Source organism: Protopterus annectens, chromosome 11.part0 (assembly GCF_019279795.1).
Source record: "Protopterus annectens isolate FY-2018-M chromosome 11.part0, PAN1.0, whole genome shotgun sequence".
NCBI classification, from domain to species: Eukaryota; Metazoa; Chordata; order Ceratodontiformes; family Protopteridae; genus Protopterus; species Protopterus annectens.
In genome coordinates this window covers 950,497,083-950,518,617 of record NC_056745.1, presented here as the reverse complement: position 1 = coordinate 950,518,617, position 21,535 = coordinate 950,497,083, and the positions used below count along the sequence as shown (strand labels likewise).

Below are 21,535 nucleotides of genomic sequence, written 5' to 3'. Positions count from 1 at the left end.
TCAGTGTCCTGTTAATGTCAAATGTTTGCCTCCCCTCCACAAAACCACATTGATCAATAGCCATCAATTTTGACATCACTTTTGCAATTCTTTTAGTCTTTTTAGATATAAACACTTTATAATTATGGTTTAATATTGAAATGGGCCTGTATGAAGCTGGCTCTGATGGATCTTTACTTCTCATTAGGCGTTAAAGCTACTACCACTTTTTCCCATGATGTTGGTACTTCTCCTCCTCTTAAAATACTGTTAAACAAAACCTTCCAGATCCTTATGAGATTTTCCCTCCTAACTTCCACAATAATACTGTCTATTCGTGGGGACTTTTCCTGTAGCTTGGTTATACATCACCATTTTTATCTCATCTCCTCCTATCCTAACTGCAAGTAATTGAGCCTCATCTTCTTCTAACCTTGGCATATTTTATTCTTCCATAAACATTTCCATTTGTACCTTTTCTTGATTTCCATATTTCTGTGCTTTATACAAACTTTCATAGAATTTCCCATTTTTTTCCTAAAATCTTTGTAGGATCACTTGTTACCTTCCTTGGTATAGGTTCCCTAAGCTTGGCAACAGCCCTTTCTTCTTTCTGTTGCCTGAGTTGTTGTGCTAAAAGTTTTTATGCTCTGCAGTTATCAAAAAACAATTGCTTAACAGCAATATTTCTAAACTCGTGTATTATCGAGGTGATCCCTTATTTTCTGTTTAGCATTCTGCAGTTGCTCCTGTTCCTATTCTTTGAGATATTACCCCATTCTGCAATACTCTTAACATTTGTCCATTCCTCTAAATAATTCTTGTTACTTCATAACCATAATTTCCTTTCATTTCCAGCATATTTTTTAAAAGTCGCTTTAACTTTCTCCCACTCCCTAGGTATATTTTCAGAAGAAATTTCTATCTTCTCTAATAGCTCCTGAATAATTTCTACTACCCATTCCTTAAATTCCTCTCTTTTCAACAGATAGGTGGGAAAGCGCCAGTGTGTCATTTTTATTTCATTATCCTGTGTTTTTATTTGTTATTTGTGCATGATCTGAAATAGTTATTGCATGCATATCAAAACCTTCAATTTAAATGCATATGTTTCTGTGACATGTAAATTCTGTCTATCCTAGCCCAGTTTTTGTATTTAGGGGAACAATATGTAAATTCACTCTGAACTCCTAGCACTGAATTCACATCTTCCATGCCAAATACTTTCATAAATTTTTTCAAACATCTACTGTCATGTTATATTTTCCCTTCTGCCCCCAGACATATTTTCACTGCTACAAATCAAATTACAGTCCCCACCTATAAGTAATATTCCTTGCCGAAAGCTGATCATTTCTCCCAGAATTTTCTTAAGCTCCAGTATATCAGTTTTAGGTAGAATATAAATGCATGCCAGTGTAATCCTCCTCCCATGCTTGTAGCCACTTAGTACTGCAAATTTAACCCTTATACCTCAGAAAACACCTGAATGCTTTGAGAACATTATCTCTTAACCAGTTTCTCTTTTTTTTTCTTGCCAATTTCTCTTTTTATCAGATTGTAGCCAATTTCTCTTAATCTCCATGGAGACATGAGGACCAGATACAGAACTGCTACTAAGCATACATGTGTTTGCTAGAAAAACACCTTTAATATTCAGTATTCTTTATTTACTTGTTTTCTCTTAAAACTTGTTACTAGATCATGCTCAGGGCCTTAATCCAGTCGTTCCCCCATGCAAGAAGCACATTAATTTTTCTTTGTCATACTCTTTTAACCAGACTTTTTTTAATCATTGCAGTGCCCACATTTCTTAGTACTAAACAATGAGAAGGAGAAAAGAATGGGGGAAAAGAAAAAAGAAAAACAGGATCATTTGTTTAAAATAGTATCTCCTGCAAAAACTTTATAGCATGCAAAGAAAATCATACAACATAAAAATAGTACTATTAAGGAAAAAATTATTTTATTTACAGTTAACCTTCTCCTTCCTCTTCCCCTCCCCTAAGAATTTTTCCCAACATTAGAGTCCCTAACAAGTCCATCAAAGTCCAAAAAAGTCCAATATTTCCAGATTTTTTTCTTCCATCATATTTCACTAATATAATTATTATGTTACTGGTTTTATTCCTGCTCATCTCCATCCTGTCTCTGCTTCACTTCCAGTGTACTCTCAATTATTCTAGTCAACTCTCATGCTCCCTTCCCTCTCTCCAGCATGTTCCATTGAAACATTGGATAAGGGTTCACAGATACAGTGTCTTTGTGGTCTTTATTACTAGAAGAAGCAGAATTTCCTTCTGTTGCACAGCTCACTTTTTGTTGGACAAACTTTTGTATTTCCTCCTTAGCATATACTTCATCAACAACAACAACAAAAAAAAAGGTGTTGTCCCTCCAAGGAAGAATATTTTGAAGTTAGCTGAGTACAGCCGTTTGAATCTCACACCTGCTTCTCGACATTCCCTAAATAGTGGAATAAGTTTGCTCCTCTTCTGCCTGGTGTACAAATGAGTAATCATTCTCCAGAAATGCACTGCTGTCTCCCACTTTTAGTACTTTATCCTTCTGCCACCTGTCAGAATCACCCCCTTCAGCTGATAGGATGGCACCTTTACTATTCAAGGTCTAGATTGCTTTCTCATAGCCAGGTTTGGAACATACACACAATGTGTCCTATAAATTAAAAACTCCTGCTGTAGAATACCAGTCCAGTTGTTTATTTGTGCTTTCATAAAATTACTACAGTCTGTTCCTTCCAGCTTCTCTGTTACAGCTGAAAATCTCAGGTTTTCCCTACTTGATCTATCCTCTAATTCCATTATTTTTTGAAGCATCTCTTCTTGAGCAGTCTCATATTCAGCCAGCCTTTTCTTCATTTTCATCCTCCAATTTTTGCAGTTTTATCACCTCAGTTGAATATCTGGTTAAAGGTTCTTCCATTTTTCCAGCCTTTTGTTGTTTGAGTTGTTATACTTCATCAGTGTTTCGTTTATTTTAATCAGGTTTGTGTGCAGTTGTTTTATGCTTGCCTCTAGGTACCTGGAAGTAATGTCTGGAGCTCGCACTGCTTTTTGCTGAACATCTGCAGTACTTTACCCAGTCAGTGTTTTTTCTTCACCTTTTGTAGCTGATTTTCCTTCAGGTCCTCTAATTCTTTTTTCTTGGCATTCAGGCATTGCACTTACTAGTCAGTTACTGAAATTTACCCAGAAAGATAAAAGTCCACTGGGCTACTCTGCTGAGTTTGTATTTTCACACTGGGTGAGCTAGAATTAAGCTGTTACTGAATGTGCAGCCATCTTGGAAGTCTTCAGGTTTTTAATGTTAGCAAAAACACTTGAACTGGACCCTGAATCGAAAGCTGAAGCAGATCATAAATAATGCATCGGTACTTATTTGTTTTATAATTATCTCACTTTCCTTACAAACACAAGTACGTTAAAATAGAGGTTGCGTACTTTTTTTATTACAGCTGTTTAATTATTGAGTGAAAGCCTTCTCCAATCTTGCATCTTCTTTAAGGAGTCCGGGTTTCTTGTTTTCCCTGGCAGTTAAGCAGCTAAATTCTTTGATTTAATAAAGGCCTTTAAAAAATGAACTTCTAAAATAACCCTTTCCCCTCCCAGTGATTCACCATTCGAAAGGGGTATATTATCAGGGAAAGCTCGCAAGAAAACAAGTGAGCACCTACTTATGACACTTGAGGCCACCGTTTTTTCTACTAACATTGGCATTCTCAAAAAGCAAGCAACGGCTAATGTTGATGGCATAGTACATATAATGCACCAGTGACAGCTGACAAGTCGGATGTCTGTGTATGTTATAAATACATAGCTCATAACTTTGAGTTTCTGATATTTTGATGTAATTAATGCAAAATATCTGTGTTTTTAGATGTTTGAAAACATCTTGAATGCAGTAGCAGACATATTAAGAATCCAGACAAAGTACATATTTTTACTAAAATATGTAACCTTTAGTGAAGGACTATTTTTGTCATAATGTAGTATCTTATCAGTGGTTTTGTTACCTAAACTAATTTAAATAAGTATAACAACAGAGCTGTCTGTATTGAAAGTAGACCATGGGGGGGGGGGGGTATTATACATGTGTTTTCTCACTCCCAGGAATCTATAGTGCACTTGAATTAATTTGACTTGTACCTCACAACACCCCTGGGAGTGTAAAAGCATCTGTACATTTTTTTATTAATTTGGTAACTGGATACAAAAACCTGTCATCTGGGACCATTTTCAGTCATGATGGACCACAACAGTAAATGCAGTGTATATGGATATTTTAAAGTAGCTAGTCAACCAGCATGTTTTTTGGAGGTGGAAGGAAACCAGAGTATCCAGAGTGATCTCATGCAGGTACTGGGAAGAACATACAGATTCCACATGGACAGTAGCTGGGGATCAAGTATGAACCCTACACCCCGTCACTGTGCTATAAAGATTGTACTCACTGAGCCACCATGCTACACACACCTTCATGCTTTTCTGCTTACATATTTAATTGGCTACTATTGTTGGATTCATATGTGAATACTAGGCTAAATACCCTATAGGACCATTTTAGGCCTTGCCAATAACCCAAGGTTAGAGTCAAACCCCCTACCTTGTGTTTCTGAGGTGAAGACCTTAACCATTAGGCTACCCCCCCCCCCAAAAAAGATATTTTCTCTTATTTTTTAGTCATTTTCTTTCATAGGTAAGTACTGGGCCTGCTGACTTTGTGTGCCATTTTAAGACTAGCCAATTTCCCTCCTTTAATGGTGAGAATCAAGCACTGTACCTTGTGTTTGTGAGACGAGCACCTCATTACACCAAAAATGCTTTTTAGAAAAAAAAAATTTTGTTACTCAACAGTTAACATTCACAATATTTACGTGTTATAATGAAATGTAATTCCATTCATTTACTGTGTAATCTTACAGCTTCCATTTTGACACTATGGTCCTTTTCCCATTCCTTGTAGTTTTATAACTCTGAACCTCATGGACATCTATTGAGACGCTTCACAATATATAGGAGAATATGTCTTTAAATAATCATATAATTTTACTTGAGAAAAAGGCCATGTTAAAGCTTCAAACTTGATTGGACAAACCAAAGCAATAGCAAGATTGATATTTATATAGGGAGTCCTCTAAAAAGCAATGTGTTTCTTAGGAAGACAAATTACATTAAAATGGCTGCTGTCCATAAAGAATCCTGACTGAACAAGCTGTCACCATGTTAAAAAGCCATTCAGCGGGGCAAAATCATCAAGAACAGAAACAAAATGTCAAAAATACCTCCAACCAAATCCATTACTAAATCTACATAAAGATAAAAAATGCAATAAATACAATAGAAATCTGGATTCTGACGCAATTTAAACACATTTTACAGTGAAAGCACTAAAAACTCAGTTAAATAATTTATATGCTCCTTCCATACCAGATGCTTTGTAGCCTGTAGAATTACTGTCAACTTCAGTGCCTGCACCAAGCTTGAACTTGCCTTTGGCACCTCCTTCCTCACTGGTGAGTTCAACACAGAATCTCTTGATACAAAGACCCACAAGTGTCTGAGGGTTTGATGCCAGTGGTTTAGTGCCAATTACAGCCATGATCTTTTCGGTCTATCAGTGTCAAATAGATCAATGTTTGAGTCTTTGTTACCAAAGACGACCTCTGTGCTGTTGTCAGCTTTGGTACTGATATTTGAAAATGATGAGCTGACTCGGGCCTGTCCCATTCCCAAGATCCTGTACATTAAGAATTGAGAATTTGGAACTGATAACGGATGCAACTTGCTGAACTGGTGGACGTTCCCTTGGAAAAGAAAAAAACATCTTCTCTACCCCTCAACATCGCTGAATGATGTGTCTCAGCCCCGTTCTCCTTGTCCCCGATGGGTAAACCCCAACAGAGACAGAATGGAGGTATCAGACTATTTCTTCTATAGTCAAAGTATCCCCAAGTGTTGTCAGAATTAAGCTATTCAAAATGAAGCATCCGTACTCCCTACAAAAGTGTGCCACCCTGCATATGTTTTCGAGGATGAAGTTTCTCCACTAACCCCTCCTGATGGTTCCAAATTTGGGGAATTTCTGGAAGTAATGAGGCTTAGAGGAGTCCTAGTCCACTGATCCAGCCTACCTTGAAGAGCAAATTTTGCATGAAGCTTTCTGCTGCATCCAGCTATATGTTGGATAGTTCTTTGCACTGTGTAAATGGCATCATTGATTGTGCTGAGGGTTTGACACGTGTCAGATTTAACACGTATGTCTAGGAGACTAGACAAGATCCTTTGGCGTATCAAGGGTAGTGAATAGTGGAGTATGGCTCCCATGGCAGACTCCATTCTTGTGGCTATTGCTGTCGAGAAAGAGCAGTCTGAGAAGAGACCAATTGTCTACATCTGATAGGAAATTTTGGATAATGGACTACTAAGAATGCTTATATTTTAGACACTTTCTCCATTCAAGATCTTATCTACCTGATGTTTATGAAGTATTTTCACTATAGCTTGGCAGGCAGAGAGAGCACTAGAGATGCTGAGAAATTAACTTATGGGAACTTAACAGTGCAATTTAAGGTTCCAGTGGCAAGCTTAGCAAATCTTAATATTTTCATGCAACTGCTGCATAAAGCAGTAGATGGAACAGTCAGTGCAGCTGGGAGAGGCACAGCTATATGACCTCATGCCTGCCTCAGACTTTGCAGAGAACTTCAAAGAATGCTTCACTAAAGCTCCTTACAATAGACCATGTTTGGTTGGGCTCCAGAAAGAGAGAGTACAGAAGAGGAAACAGGAAGGAAAGGGAAGATACTAACAGCTGTTGGCATCAATTTTTCAGTACGTGGGAGGATCATTTCTCAGACCCCAGAAGAGTGCAGGATACTTTGCTGCAGCTCACATTATCTTGTGGAAGTTTGATTTTTTTTGTAGTGGGAGAGTATAGAATACATCCTGGTTTGGTTGGTGTAGCTTATAGTTAGCGCAAAAGAGAGTGTAGGGCAGGTCCTGCTTTAATTAGTGCAGCTTACAGTTTGTTGAAAAAGCAGTTCTTAGACTGGAAAGGGGAGGGTATAAGAACAGGCCATGGTATAAACTGGTTCAGCTTCTGCAATTTCCAGGGAAGTAGAGAAGGGAGGCCAAAGACATTCCATGACTTGCTTTGCTTAGCACAAACTAGTTAAGCAGTTTCTGAAGGGAATTTCCTACTTCAGAGTTCACATCAGCAGTCACTGCCTTGTCTCTAAGATGAAGCAGTGGTGCAGCGGTAGTGTTGTCGCCTCACAGCAAGAGGCTCTCCAGTTTGATTTCTGGCTGGGGTACCTTCTGTGAGGAGTCTGCATATCCTCCCTGCATTTGTGTGGGTTTCCACCGGATACTTTGGTTTCCTCCTGCGTTACAAAGACATGCATCTGGAGTATTTCTCCCTGGGCCTCCGCTGAAAATTGGCTTTGTTCCAAGTCGGACTTTCCTGGTAAACAAATGTTAAAATAAATACTTGTATTACTCCATCCTGCATTCAAACTGGCTTTTTTCTGCTAGACCTCAAGTTTGTGTCCTGTCTCTTTCTCATGGTTGTGGCTTAAGATCAACATATTGCACTGCTTCAAGCTGTTATGTGCAGGGAATGTTGCATGACAACTCGGATTTAGTTTCCTTCTGGTGAAACACATTTGTTGTCAAAAGTCATCCTAGAGGTGGCTCTAAATCAGTCTTTTTACCTTCCATTTTTCTGAAGACCAGATTGAGATTTACCTTTCCCTAAATCTTTATTGCCACTTGCAGTTCTCTCCTTTTTTTTAAGGATCCATTAATTCAATAAGGCAGGGCTACTCGTTTGTTTTTTGCATACTCTGCAACCAAACAAACCCTCTGCAAGTGGCTAGAACACTTTATAGAGTTTACCACCTCAAGATAGTTGACTTTTGTTTATTACTACGAGCATCATTCCATTAAGAGGAGTGATTGATGTCATTAGATCAGTGTTGTAGCTTTCCAGTCTTTCTAAAGTAATCTGACATCTGGCCGGGAGTACCAAGGCCAAAAAATCTCCCATGCAGTCATACATCAGATGTATGACCTAAGTCTGTGGACATAAGAGTAGATAAACAGACCTATGAGCATAAGATTGATCCTCAAACTATCTGTTCCTCAGTCGATCGATCCTCAGACTATCTTGAACCCATCAGTCTTGCATGGTAGTTGGTTACTTCTGCCTTTGCTTAATCAGATAAGTGCCCTTTTGGGAAGCCTTCTTATTTTCTTGAACTTTGGTAATTAAAACTGTTAGATGTCAGCTAAGAGAGGGAAGTGTGTGTGTGGTAGGCAGATTCCTTATAAGGACCTCTACTCCCAGTGCTTATTTTGTCATGGGAGTGAACACGACTATAAAAATTGCCAGATTTTGTCAGTCATTTGTTATGAAAACCCTAAGTATGTGTTTTTCCTCACTGAACACTTATTTAGATTCAGCACTTGAAGCAAATTGCTCAGTCCAAAATGGCAGAATCCTCCACATCCGATGTCCTGCTCGCACCAAATAAAAATTCAGAAGGCCTAGGACTGAACCATCATCTGACCAATTGCACCTATACAAAACTGTTGAGGTGTTAAAGGAACCCACAGTACACCGATTACGACTCCCACTGACATGATCCTGATGTGGAGGCCTGTATGATGTGATTCTCACACGTCCAATACAATAGATCATACCAATACAGTTGAAAAGGGGGATCCTAGGCTCATTATTTCCAAGGGACTAGAGGGCATACATCAAATCCTGTTTTGGGAGGAGGTGCCTGGATCCTTGATTGAGGTCTGACAGCAGTCAGATCTGCCACGTTTTGTAAAAGTAGACATCACACCTAAGAAAAAGAAACAAAAAGCAAAGAACGTTTATCTCTGACATTTCAAGAAAAGGAATGGATGTAATTTTCACATGACCTATACAAGGCCATTTTGTCTCAAGCTTCCTTCCTCTCTTTCTACTTCTTGTCTTCCTATATGCTGTTCAAAGAGCAGAAGAGGCAACTTTCTTTTGTGCAGAAGAGGTATTAGTGTTTTTGGATCTAGGAGCCCTTATGTCAGCACCTGTCCTTCCAGTTTTGGAGGCCTTTATAGATGCATTTCCATCCACTTCTACCACTCCTAATCCCCAGCGCATGGGCCCACAAGAGGTTTTACAAAGTGCAAAAGGATAAAAAATTCTTAAATAAGCATCTTTTGGCAGACCCTTCTGTGTTTTACGTCTCCACTGACAAGTGTTTCAAATTTTACATGCTGCTGATGATTTACCTGCAGACAGAGAAAGTAGGACCATGGACAGATATGGAAAGGTGGTTTAAACTTCAGCCACTCTGGCCTTCAGGACATTGAATTATCAAACCCAAATGACAAAATATCTGTTGTCTATACCTGGTGACTTGCAAACTACTTTGACTAATCTTAAAGTTTCTAAAACTAAGCAGCAGGCTATTTCTATGGTAGGTCAAGTTGCTCAGGTGGCAGACATACAATTAAATATACTTATGATGTAGTGGAAACTTCATCTTGGGTGGCTGCCTCTTGGGTCAGTTATCAGAGAATTTGCATGGTTTTGCTCCCAGTCTCTCCCTGAGGATATCAATGCTAAGCTAAAAAAAAAACCTGTATGTATGTCCCCTAGCTGTTGCCAGTGGGTGGGGATTGAGGCTGCTTGATTACTGGGCCAGTGCAGGGGCCTCGCATATTTGGTTGGCAGTGGTTGGGATATCCACATCACACCACCTAGGAGGGCTTTCCCCATCTTGGGCCCTTAATTTTGTCTTTGAAAAGCTTACTTTAGACACCCTTTAAACCAACAGCTTCTTTATCTCTAAAGTTATGTACTTGAAAACCAAGGTACTAGTTGCCATCACTTATGCTAGAAGGGTTTCTGAGCTTCAAGCCCTAATGGCTTCTTCTCCTTTTCTTGTCTTCTATAAGGAACTGTAGTCTCTTAGGCTTAATCCACCTTCATGCCTGAATTTGTTAATGAGTTGACTCTCTGCAAGACTATTAATTTATTTTATTTTACATTTGTTGACCGGGCTAGTCTAACTGGATATATGTCCATTTTCAGTAGAGGCCCGGGGAGAAAAGCTCCAAGCATCAGCAGTGACAAAGAATACAATATATAGTAATAGTCAAGTGAATTACAGTACATTGGCCAGAACAAAATTGTACTCTTATTTAGTAAGTTTAAGCTAAGATCAAATACAGAGAGCAAAAGCATAAATTGTTTTTAGTACTATGAAGGAAATTGTTAATTACAGATGGGCAGCATAGAATAGTAGAGTCGAGAAGTATAGAGAGAGCAAGAAGGGGAATGAGATATCAGTCAGGGTTAGAGCAGGGACAAAGCCAGTGAGTTTTAAGATGTTCTTTAAGATGTTTTTTGAAAATATGAGTGGAAGCAAGGGTGGAAAGTTCAGTAGGAAGCTGGTGAGTCCCCAGCTTTGTTTTTTGATTTAATAGTGGAAACTATGAGCTTATTAGCTGAGCATAGTGTTGCAAGATTTTTGTAGGGTGTAATCAGATTAGCGAGGATAGAGGTATTAGGGTGGTAAAGGATCTTTTGGGTGATAAGTTGTTGACAAAGTAGTTGGTTCTGTAGTTCTAGCCATCCCAGTTGTTTGAGGTTGAGACAGTGGTGAGTTCTAAAGGGGGTGCAGTGGCAAATTGGCTAAATTATTATAACAGGTGGAAAGTTTGGTGAGGTTGTTTTTAGATAGATTGGTATATATTGCAGAAGCATAGAACATGGTAGAGATAAGGTGGGTCTGGGCAATAGTCATTCTGGCTGAAGGGGTAAGGAAGGGTTTGATTCTGTAAATGGTGCCTAGTTTTTTGTTGACAGACTTTATTGTAGAATTAATGTCATCATAGCTAAGGTTATCAATTGTTACTCCTAGTAGACTGGTTGTAGTGTCTGGGGATATGTTAGTTGCATTGTTAGAGGTTATTGTGAAGTGCAGTTGAGGTGACTTATAAGTAGGAGCAAAGAGCAATAATTTTGTTTTTTTGGGGTTCAGGAGGAGGCAGTGTTGCATGAACCAATTTTCAACACTGTTAAATACAGTTTGGGTGAGGGACTGGAGAGAGGTTATGGACTTGGCTGAACAAATTAAAGTGGAGTCCTCTGCATATTGTATGCAGGTGGCTTGAGGAATTTTGGTGTGAAAATCGTTAATAAACAATGAAAAGAGTAGAGGTCTTAAGATAGAGCCTTGGGGTACTCCAGTGTTCACCGGGAGGGATGTAGAAAGATTATTATACCAAAGTACTGCTTGCTGTCTGTTTTCCAGATAGGATTTAAACCATTGTAATGCTTGTGGATCAAGTGATTGGGCTTTTAGTATGTCTATAAGCATGTTATGATTCACCATATCAAAGGCTTTTGAAAGGTCAGTAAATAGTGCAGAGGAAAAAGTGTTATTGTTATGATTTTTGTTTATGGAGTCAGAAAAGGATAGCAGGGCAGTTGTGCTATGGAATGGCCTAAAGCCATGTTGGCAGTTGGCAAGTAGATTATTTTGGAGGAGGTGGTCAAGTAGTTGTCTGTGTATGCATTTTTCCGTTATCTTAGCTATTGGAGAGAGTAAGGCAATAGGCCGAAAGTTGGAGAGATCTGTAGATGACCCACCTTTATGTAGAGGGATGATGTAGGATACTTTCCATATGGAAGGGATTTTGCTTTCTAAAAAAGTTCTATTTATAAGGATGGAGATGGGATAGGCAATGGCTTTAGCTGCAATTTGCAGGTATTCAGCTGGCAGACAGTCAGCAGAAGGGGTGCATGGTTTTAGTTTTTGAAGGAGGTTGCAGATGAGGGATGTAGGGTACAGGTTGTATTTGAAAGGTTGGAGATGGAGTCTTAGTGGTATTTAATGGGGAAGTGGTAATAGGTGGTAAAGTATTGGCTAGGGTTCGAATGTCTTTAGTAAAGTAGTTATTAAAGGCATCTGGAATTTGGTTAGAGTTATTATGGTTGAATCCTGAAGGGGCAGGAGTTTGAGTGCCCTGGCTGAAGACGTTTGTTTATGCCTGACCAGAATTTTTGTGTTTTTTGTTGATGGTTTGTTGGAGGTGAAGGTAATAGTCTTTTTTGTTTCTAAGAATATCTTTCTTGGTGGCATTTCCTAACTGTTTAAAGTAAAGGTGATCTGATGGACATTTGGAGAGACTCCATTTGACCCAGATTTTATTTCTGAGGAGGATCTTTTGCCTAGTTTGTTTTGTGAGCCAGGGGGCAATTTTGGTTCTTTGGTTCCAGGGAGCAATAGGGGGCGTGGTAATATAGGAGTTGAAGGAATTTAGTGTTAAAGTAGGTCACTGCTTCAAGTTGAAGATGAGACATTGGTGACCAGTCACGTGCTTTCAGTTCATTTAGGAAGCTCTCTGGATTAAAAAATTTTTGGAACAGGAGGTTTTAAAACTATTAGTAGTTGGGATATGGACTCTGTTTAATAATGTAGGTTAGCATATGGTCACTGATATCGTCAGGAAGGGTTCCTGGTTTATAAGTATCAAGATGGCTGTTGATAAGGATCCAGTCAAGGGTGGTTTCCTTACTGCTTGGCTTATGGATTCTAGTAGGAGTGGTTATAATTTGTGAGAATTCATAAATATTTATGTGATTAGTAGGATTAGGGGAACTACAGGTAGCCCAGTCTGTATTAGTCACCTAATACAGTGGTCTCCTGAGGTAGGTGGGTAGAGGTGTAACTAAGTTTTCAAGAGTATTGATATTATTTCCAGGGGGAGATGTGTGCAAATTAGATAGATTTGGAGTTGTTGATTTGAAGTTTGGCAGTAAGGGTTTCTGAATTGGTATCCGATGGTAGGAGCACATTTAAAGGTGAAACTTGGAGTTCAGATTTGTACAAAATGGCTACACCTCCACCCTTTTTGATTTTACGGTCACATCTCAGGATATTCTATCCAGGAGGGGTAATCTCCTGGTCCAGAGTTGAGAGCTTTAGCCATGTCTCTGTAATACAGAGAATATCGAATGAGTGCACATCTAAGAGTGCATGTAGGTGGGTAATTTTATTGTTTATGCTACGGATGTTAAGGCGAGCTATCAGGAGGGAGCCAGATGGTTTAGTTAAGGTAGTGATAACAGGCAATGTTAGGTTGTATAGGTTATTGGGATTATCAGTATTGGGGCCAGGGTTTGGCTGAATATCACCATCTAATAGGGGGTGTTGTTGAGGATATTGTACAAACTTAAGGATTTTGTAGTAATTATTTGATTTTTTTTTGATAAGGAAGTAAATAACATGGGTAGCTCTATGATATTTTGGTTATATATCGATAGAGGTGGAGGTTATGTTACTGTGGTTGAGGGAGTTAATGCAAGAAGATGGTAGAGTTTGCTGGTAGGTGTGGCGGTGTTCAGGAAGAGAAAAATATTCAAAGAAGGTTAGTGTGTATGGTATTGTAAGAGAAGCAAGAGTTGTAGTTTAGTATGTTTGTGAATATAGTCTTGTGTGTTGGGGCCATTAGGATATGTAGATAAGTGGTTAGAGTATATTGCGGGAAGGAGTGTAGTAAGTAAAAGGAGAGAGTGCTGTAAGAAGTTGAGTAGGGAAGAAGTGTCCATTTAAGTAAACTAAAGTTGGTGGTAAGAGAGATGCTTTAAAATATAATCAGTACAGGATATGGTGTGGAGAGGTAAGGGAGTAGACCAAGAAAGGTAATTAGTTTAATTCAAGAATTGTAGAGGTTGGGGCTAGGGCTGTTAAGTCGAGGAGGTAAGATATGGGATGAAAAATGGGAGGGGGTGTGGCTACAGACCTATATGGCTAGGACCACTGGGGGGTGGGTGGGAATTTGGGGGTAGGGGAGCGGAGTGAGCCCACAGGCTGAACGGAACGGGGCAGACCCAAAGGAAGGTAATACGGAGAAAAACAATCAGTATAGTAGAAGGTAAGACCAAGGGAAGGTAAGTAAAAAGGCAGTGGTTGTGAGTGTAAGGAAAGGAAAATTGAGAGGCTAAAGGGAGAGTAAGGGCTAGTATAGGACTAGAGATGAAGAGGGCTAGATACTATGGTTAATAGACTATAGTAAGTGGAAAGTAGTGCAGTAAGAGTGAAATAAGAGTAAATAGTTTATAGTAAGTTGAAAGTAGTGAAGTAGGTGAAATTAGAAGTGGGTGAAGACAGCCATCTAGTGGTCAAAACCTGTAATTACACTGAGTGGAGACCACAGTAGAAGGTTGGAAGAAGAAAAAAATTCAAAAGGGAAAGGCCTGAAGGAGTTAGAAATATTAGAAAGGCTGGGATGACTTAGGGAAAGAGGATACGAAGTACAAGAAAGCAAGCGGGGGGGTATGGCTGCTGGCTGATATGGCAGTTTAGATTGGACACCACCTAGCAAGAATCACAACACTAACATATACGTGTAGAAGAAGATATAACATTATTTGACATACAATCTTAGTTTATCTTTGCTTTCAATCCAAGGGAGTACTTTGGTTACCCAGGTGAGGAGATGCACAAGCAGGGTAAGGTAGCTGAATAAAGTTGGTCTTTGAAGTCCAGCAGTCACAGCTGGAAGTAGAAAAAGTAGGTAAAAGTATGCACAACTGGAGAAAAAAATTAAGGGAGAAGAAAGTTATAATGGCTACTAGGTATATAACAGGAGAGAAGTTAGTTATTCAGTAAAATTAAGAACAGAAACACATTAGCTTGTTCAATAACATAAAAATATCAGCATCAGGTGTAGTATCTTCTGAAACTAGGCACAAGCACTTGAACTTTCGTCTATTTGTTTTTTTAATTCTTTAGAACTAGATAGCAGCTATATGTAAACATTGCAGCTAGGACAAAGCAATTTAAAAAAAAATAACGTAAGCTAGAATAAAGCTTATTAACTAAAAATGCAGCAGTTAGTCAAAACATTGTAGCCAGAGTTCAGTGAACTGTAAAAACATTCAACTCTATTTCAGCAGCTAGAAGCAAAACTTTGTAGCCAGAGTTCAATGAACAGTAAAAACATTTAGCTCTATTACAGCATCAGGCAAAATTCCATCGAGACTAGGCACAATACAAAAAACACGAGCATGTGTCCCATTAGAATAAACACATCACAAATAGACTTACAATACTGTATCTAAGGGGAAGCGCATGAAATACATGACTCTGTTTCAGTGTGTATGGAAAAGGTAACTGGTACCTATAAACTTCTAGTTTAGATTTGGGTTTGTAGATAAGACCAATAGGTTATTTCATTTTCTTTTTAACAGAGTGGCAATCCTGCGACTAAATTGAGACTAAAAAGCTGCACCGGAGTTCCATGACACGCTACTGCTGTTTGTAAGCACAAAGGTGACTGTAAAACCTCAGCAAGGTCATATATTTCTTTTTCTTTTTAGCAGATTGGCAATCCTGCGACTAAATAGAGACTAAAAGCTGCACCTGAGTACTATAACACGATACTGCCGTTTGTAAGTGCAAAGGTGACTGTAAAACCTCAGCAAAAACATATATTTATTTTTCTTTTTAACAGAAAGGCAATCCTGCAACTGAATTGAGACTGAAGGCTGCACCGGAGTACTATAACACGCTACTGCCATTTGTAAGCGCAAGGGTGACTATAAAACTTCATCAAGACTAGGTTGGAAGACAACACATGCTGGTGGTTAGCAGACAGGACTCCGGCCCAATTACTAGGAGGGAGATACTCTACCTAGCCTGCACTTGCTATCTATCAGGGTAAGGACCCAAAGGAAGGTAATAGGGAGAAAAACAATCCGTGTAGTAGAAGGTAAGACCAAGGGAAGGCAAGTAAAAAGGCAGTGGTTGTGAGTGTAAGGAAAGGAAAATTGAGAGGCTAAAGGGAGAGTAAGGGCTATATAGGGCTAGATACTGTGGTTAATAGACTATAGTAAGTGGAAAGTAGTGCAGTAAGAGTGAAATAAGAGTAAATAGTTTATAGTTAAGTGGAAAGTAGTGAAGTAAGTGAAATTAGAAGTGGGTGAAGACAGCCATCTAGTGGTCGAAACCTGTAATTACACTGAGTGGAGACCACAGTAGAAGGTTGGAAGAAAAAAAGAAAAAAATTCAGAAGAGAAAGGCTTGAAGGAGTTAGAAATACTAGAAAGGCTAGGATGACTTGGGGAAAGAGGATACGAAGTACAAGAAAGCAAGCGGGGGGGGGGGTATGGCTGCTGGCTGATGTGGCGGTTTAGATTGGACACCTAGCAAGTATCACAACACTAACATATATATGTAGAAGAAGATGTAACATTATTTGACATACAATCTTAGTTAATCTTGGCTTTCAATCCAGGGGAGTACTTTAGTTACCCAGGTGAAGAGATATACAAACAGGGGAAGGCAGGTGAATAAAATTGGGCTTTGAAGTCCAGCAGGGCACAGCCGGAAATAGAAAAAGTAGGTAAAAGTAGTATGCACAAATTTTAAATACTAAGTTAGAAGCCAGGGAATGCTCAGCAGCCAGCTCAGAGTATGAGATTTAAAGATCTAATCTACCTACTTTCTTTCCAAACCCTCAAAACAAGGGTGAAAGACTTCTGTAAACCTTAGATGTGCACAGGCAATTTCGAGTCAGTTTGGACAAGACTAAAGACATCAGGAAGATGGGCCAGGTGTTTGTTTCTTTACCAGAAACCAAGTTGAGTAATTCTACCTCCAAGCAAACAATTGCCACACTGGATTAATAAGTTCATATCCTTTTGTTATTTCCATCATGTTAAGTCCTTACCGCTCTGGTTAAGGCCCATAGCACTAGAGTGGTTTCTTCCTCTGCAGTCTTTTACAAAGGAATTCATTCCAGAGCTATTTTAGAGGCAGCCACTCTGTCATCTCTTCACACTTTCACAAAACACTACAAGGTAGCTGCTTTATCTAGAGCTAGAACTTTTTACTAGGTCTGCGCTATCCATAGCTCCCCTTTTTGTGGCCCATTCACATTTTCTAATTGAGCTTTAGGAATCACCCATTAGTACTGGAATACTGCAATAATGATCTAAGGAAGGGCATAGTACAATTGTGTAAAACTTGCCATAGCAGTAGATGTACTATTGATCACTGTTGCAGTATTACTTTCCACCCTCCTTCCTCATGTTTATTTCAAGGATTCTTGTGAACCGGGGGGTGAATATCTCCATGCTTCCTACTTTTAGCTAACCTTAATTCTTTTGCTAGTTCTTTTCCTCAGGTGTCTCCAGGTCTCCTGGCTTAGATAGTCTGAGGATCTTATGCTCATACATCCAGTTATGCAATTTTATGCCTGTCAGCTTGGGACATGTGTATGGCCTTATGGAAGGTTTTTTTTGGCTTTGGGTCCCTGGCAGGATTTCAGGTTACCTTGGTGTGATATCCCAGTAGTATTGGAATAGTCCAGCAGTGTTCAGTAGGACATCTGCTGTTATAAGTTCTTGAACAACTCTAGTTTTCTATTGCTAGTTTCAGGAATCTTTTGAATCATCTGCGTGGCTGCCACTTTGGTATCCATTCACTAACCAACATAAACATGGATCTTAATTTCAAGAGCAGTTTTTTTCAGGAGATATTTTCTCAAGTGTATACTACCACAAAGCTCATCCTAAAGTGAATGACTAAGTATCTGCCATATGCATACTACTCTGCAGTGTTTCTTTCCTAACGTTGCCTTCATTCTGCACCTGATTCTACAGAGTTTTCATGTAAGTGAAATATTCAAAGTTTATAATGTTCGTATTAATGCAGTTTTTTCATCACATATGGTGTCTAGTTTAGGGAGCTGAGGACTGAAAATGATTAGGGTACTCAGATCGCCTAACTAGGTGCAAGGACACTAGCATGGGCCATGGGAGAATTCCACATGAACATGGATTCATAAAAACATTTGTAGAGCCATGGAGGAGGATTTAGGAAAGATATTTCCAGTTATATACCTAATAAAGGGGCTTTCTAGGGAGATCCGCAAAGAAGATGTAGTACTTGCATATCAAAACAATTTGCCACCATAACATTAGAGCATCAGGTTAAGTTCTGAACAATCTTTTCACATTACCTTCAGACAGTAATGTAAACTGTGGTAAATGTTGCCAAACATCTAAGTGTGCAGAGTAAAACAGACCTAGCAAAACAAGCATTTTCTTTACTTGCATTAGAAAAAGCAGTTTTACTAAATGTGTGTCGTCTTTTCTTGTATGATAATATAACAGGAGTTTTACTTTGCTGTCTCATAAGTGGTAGAAATTGGGTTGACAGCAATCTTGTTTTAGGAATGTTTTGTCATGCCTGACATACCAAGTATGTAATTATTTAAAGACTAACTTTCTTTTTAATGTTGTATATTGTCTTGGTCAGCATTGGTTAAATTAACTTTTTTACCTGCTTGAGTTTACTGCCTAGAATTGTTAATTTCTCCATATATATCAAGCAAAATATCTGCAAGAAATAAGTCTTGACTTGTTTCACCTCTTCTGATCAGCAATTTGCAAGCTAGATAAAAGTGAATGACTAACTTGTACCATTATCATTTAGATAAAGGATTTTCTCACTCATCTACAACCTGTAAATGCATACCCTAATGTAGTACCCTTGGGCAAAGATATTGAAGCTGTCAAGAAAGCGTAAGTAGATGAAATTATTTTTTGGTAAAGTGAAGTTTTTTTATTGCGTATAAACTTTGCTCCATGTTTGTGACATAAACACATTACTACTGCTATGTTTTTCTTTGATCCGATGTTGACTTTTCTGTCCATCTAACTTGTTGAATATATCGTATCCGAATGAATTTAAAGTCAGCAACATTCAGATTTTGGGATTCAAGGTTTAGGCTCCTCCTCCCACCCATAACCCCCTCTGCTCTGACAGTTCCTCAAGTCTTGTTTGCTGCTTGTTTAAGCCAGATGTGGCTTCCAAGGCTCAGCACAGTGTGTGGTGTTTCTTCAAGTTTATAGCAGATAGGTCAAGCTTTTGGGTCTTTCTAACCTTTTAGACTATTTTGCTCTGAGATTTTTCTGATTTATCTGCATTTCTGTTCTTTATTGGTTAGTAGTCAGTGGTTAGTCTGCATAAACCATACCTCTCAACCTGGAAACATAAAAATCTGGGCAAAGGCCCATGAAAAAACTGGCCGAAGATTGGGATGCTGATTAACATAAAAGTTGCATACATAATCATGTAGCCCCACCCATTCCAGTGGAATTATGGGATGCCAACATGATTGAAGTCACTAAATAATAAATCATGGCAGAGATTTGAATTTCAGACGTAATAGTCCTCAGAAAATATATGATGCAAAACAGGAGCAATATTTGAAGTCTGTCCCTATTGTAGGGCCTTTGTCTCACCAGTATTTTTGGCTTTGTCCAGATTTCTTGCTCTGAGAGATTGAGAGGTATGGTCAGTGTCTTCTGTGGATAACTGTGGAAATAATTCACTGGTATGGAGGGAATAATGCATACAAGTGCGTACTGCTACAGATTACACACACCTCTATGCATCCACACAAAATAAAAGCTTTAACCTTCTCAAACGAAATAGAGATAATTGCACAAATTTCTTCATATACACACAAACACACTAAAGTAATCTTTACTCAAACTATACTACTTTATTCCTCAGTTAATAGGAAAGAATGTTAGATAATCCTAGTACAGCAGTCTTATATTTAAACACATCATTTATCAATACAAAAAGTTATGATGTGTGACAGTTTGCACTTCAGACACTTACTTGCCTTAAATATGTTGCTATAGATTCTAGTTTTTTGCGGAAAACTGCTAAACATGTTTTACAACTGCTTAACAAAGAATAAAGTGCCATTAAGCAACAGCAATTTTAAGTGATCATGCTCACATAATCAATAAAACTGACATTTGTTATTGAGACTAACCCAAAAAAAACAATTGCGAACAGGCCCGAAATGCACCTTTTAAATAACAAATTGGACATTAAAATTTAGAAATGTAAAGACAATACAGCTACTCCTCTCAACTGTCCCCGATGTTCGGGGATTACACTGATTTTGGCTCAACATTTTGCTGAGGTAAAAGAATACATATTTTTGCTCTGATTTCTCTTAATTCCTTCTAAAACTGACAGTTTCAGGAAAAATATGATTGATTAAAAAATGTCCCTGATTATTTCTGCATTTGCTCCTGATTCTGGAGGCAAGATGTTGTGTTGTGAGTAAAGCAATGGTGTTACATACATGTAGTCACTTAAAAGGCAAATCAGTGCATTCAAATGAAGGGTTTTACGCCATTTTGTATATGCAAGCAGATTGCTTGAGGCAATACAGTATGTACAAATTAAGGTAAGTGAACTGTTTCTGAAGATCAGCATCTATGAACATCTGCTTAAATTAGCAATAGTTCTGTGCAAAATTAGTAAACAACCAAGTCAAGCAGCAAGAGGTATGAGGAATTTTGACAGAACAGCAAGCTAAGAAAGTAATGTACTGTGTAATGAGTGTCGTAATATGTGCCATCTGGAGTCGGTGCGTGACACAAATCACTGATATTAACTAAATGAACTTAAGTAGAACCCAGGATAGTAAATGCATGACTGTGGTGCATGCCCCTCAGGCTCTGCTCAGGCATGTTTGTAGGTATTGGAAAATAAACGATAACAAACTGAAGAAAATATCCAGGAGTAGCCACCAAACCACGATGCAGAAGCCAAAAAGATATTTTATTGAAGACAAAAGCTCAAATCAAATAAACTGTGAAGCGCTTTTCGTTTGATCTGTGTCAAACTTCTTCAGACAAACAGCAGCAATGATGTCATTTCCTTATATAATTTCAAATTGTCAGCTGATGAACAATCTAATGATGTCATTTCCTTTTCACATATTGGTTATCAGTAATGCACCATCTACTGGTTGGTTACCAAAATAACTGGATGTTTTTACAAAATTCATTAAAAAGAGCACAAAAATTCATTTAACAAAATTCTAATAATAATATTCTGAAAAATGTATATAAAATGTATTAAAAATCTAATTTTTTAAAAAAATTTATATAAGCATGTGCATCAAACATTGCAAACTTGTAAAGCATAATTCTGAATATTAATATTAATATATTAATGTATTTTTCCCCTGTGCAACGCTTTAAGTTTCAATACTAGAGTGATAGATGTTCTCTCATTGAGACCTGGCCATGTATCAGATTGTGTCAATATTTGCCATCTTAATTCTTTCAATTCTAATAAAACTGGCCAAGCAGACCTATCACTAATAGTAACATGATCTATAATGGCAAAACCGAAAGAATGAGAAGGAAATTATTTTATATGCTTGGCTAAAGCATTATGTTTAATGCTTTTTTTGATGGCATAATCATGCTCATACAACCTACAAGTAAACATCCTCTCGGTTTTGCCTATATAAAATGCTGTGCATTGGTTGCACTGGGCAAGATACACAATCGCTTTACTTTTACAATTGTATGTGTATCTAATTCTATATGCGATGTCTCTGATTTTAAAAATAGAACCTGTCTTAATTTTATGACACCATTTACAGGCACCACATTTCACCATACCTCGGTTTTTTCTTAT

The 21,535-nt window shown here is 38.3% G+C and overlaps 1 protein-coding gene across 2 annotated transcripts in view; it reads left to right on the top strand.

Moving 5' to 3' along the window:
- Positions 1-21,535, top strand: part of LOC122815653 (protein artemis-like) — a 934,783-nt gene that overhangs the window by 907,916 nt on the left and 5,332 nt on the right. For both annotated transcript variants that reach the window (XM_044088335.1, XM_044088334.1), the window contains exon 12: positions 18,509-18,597. In XM_044088335.1, coding sequence (XP_043944270.1) covers positions 18,509-18,597 — 89 coding nt within the window. The remainder of the gene's footprint in view (positions 1-18,508; positions 18,598-21,535) is intronic.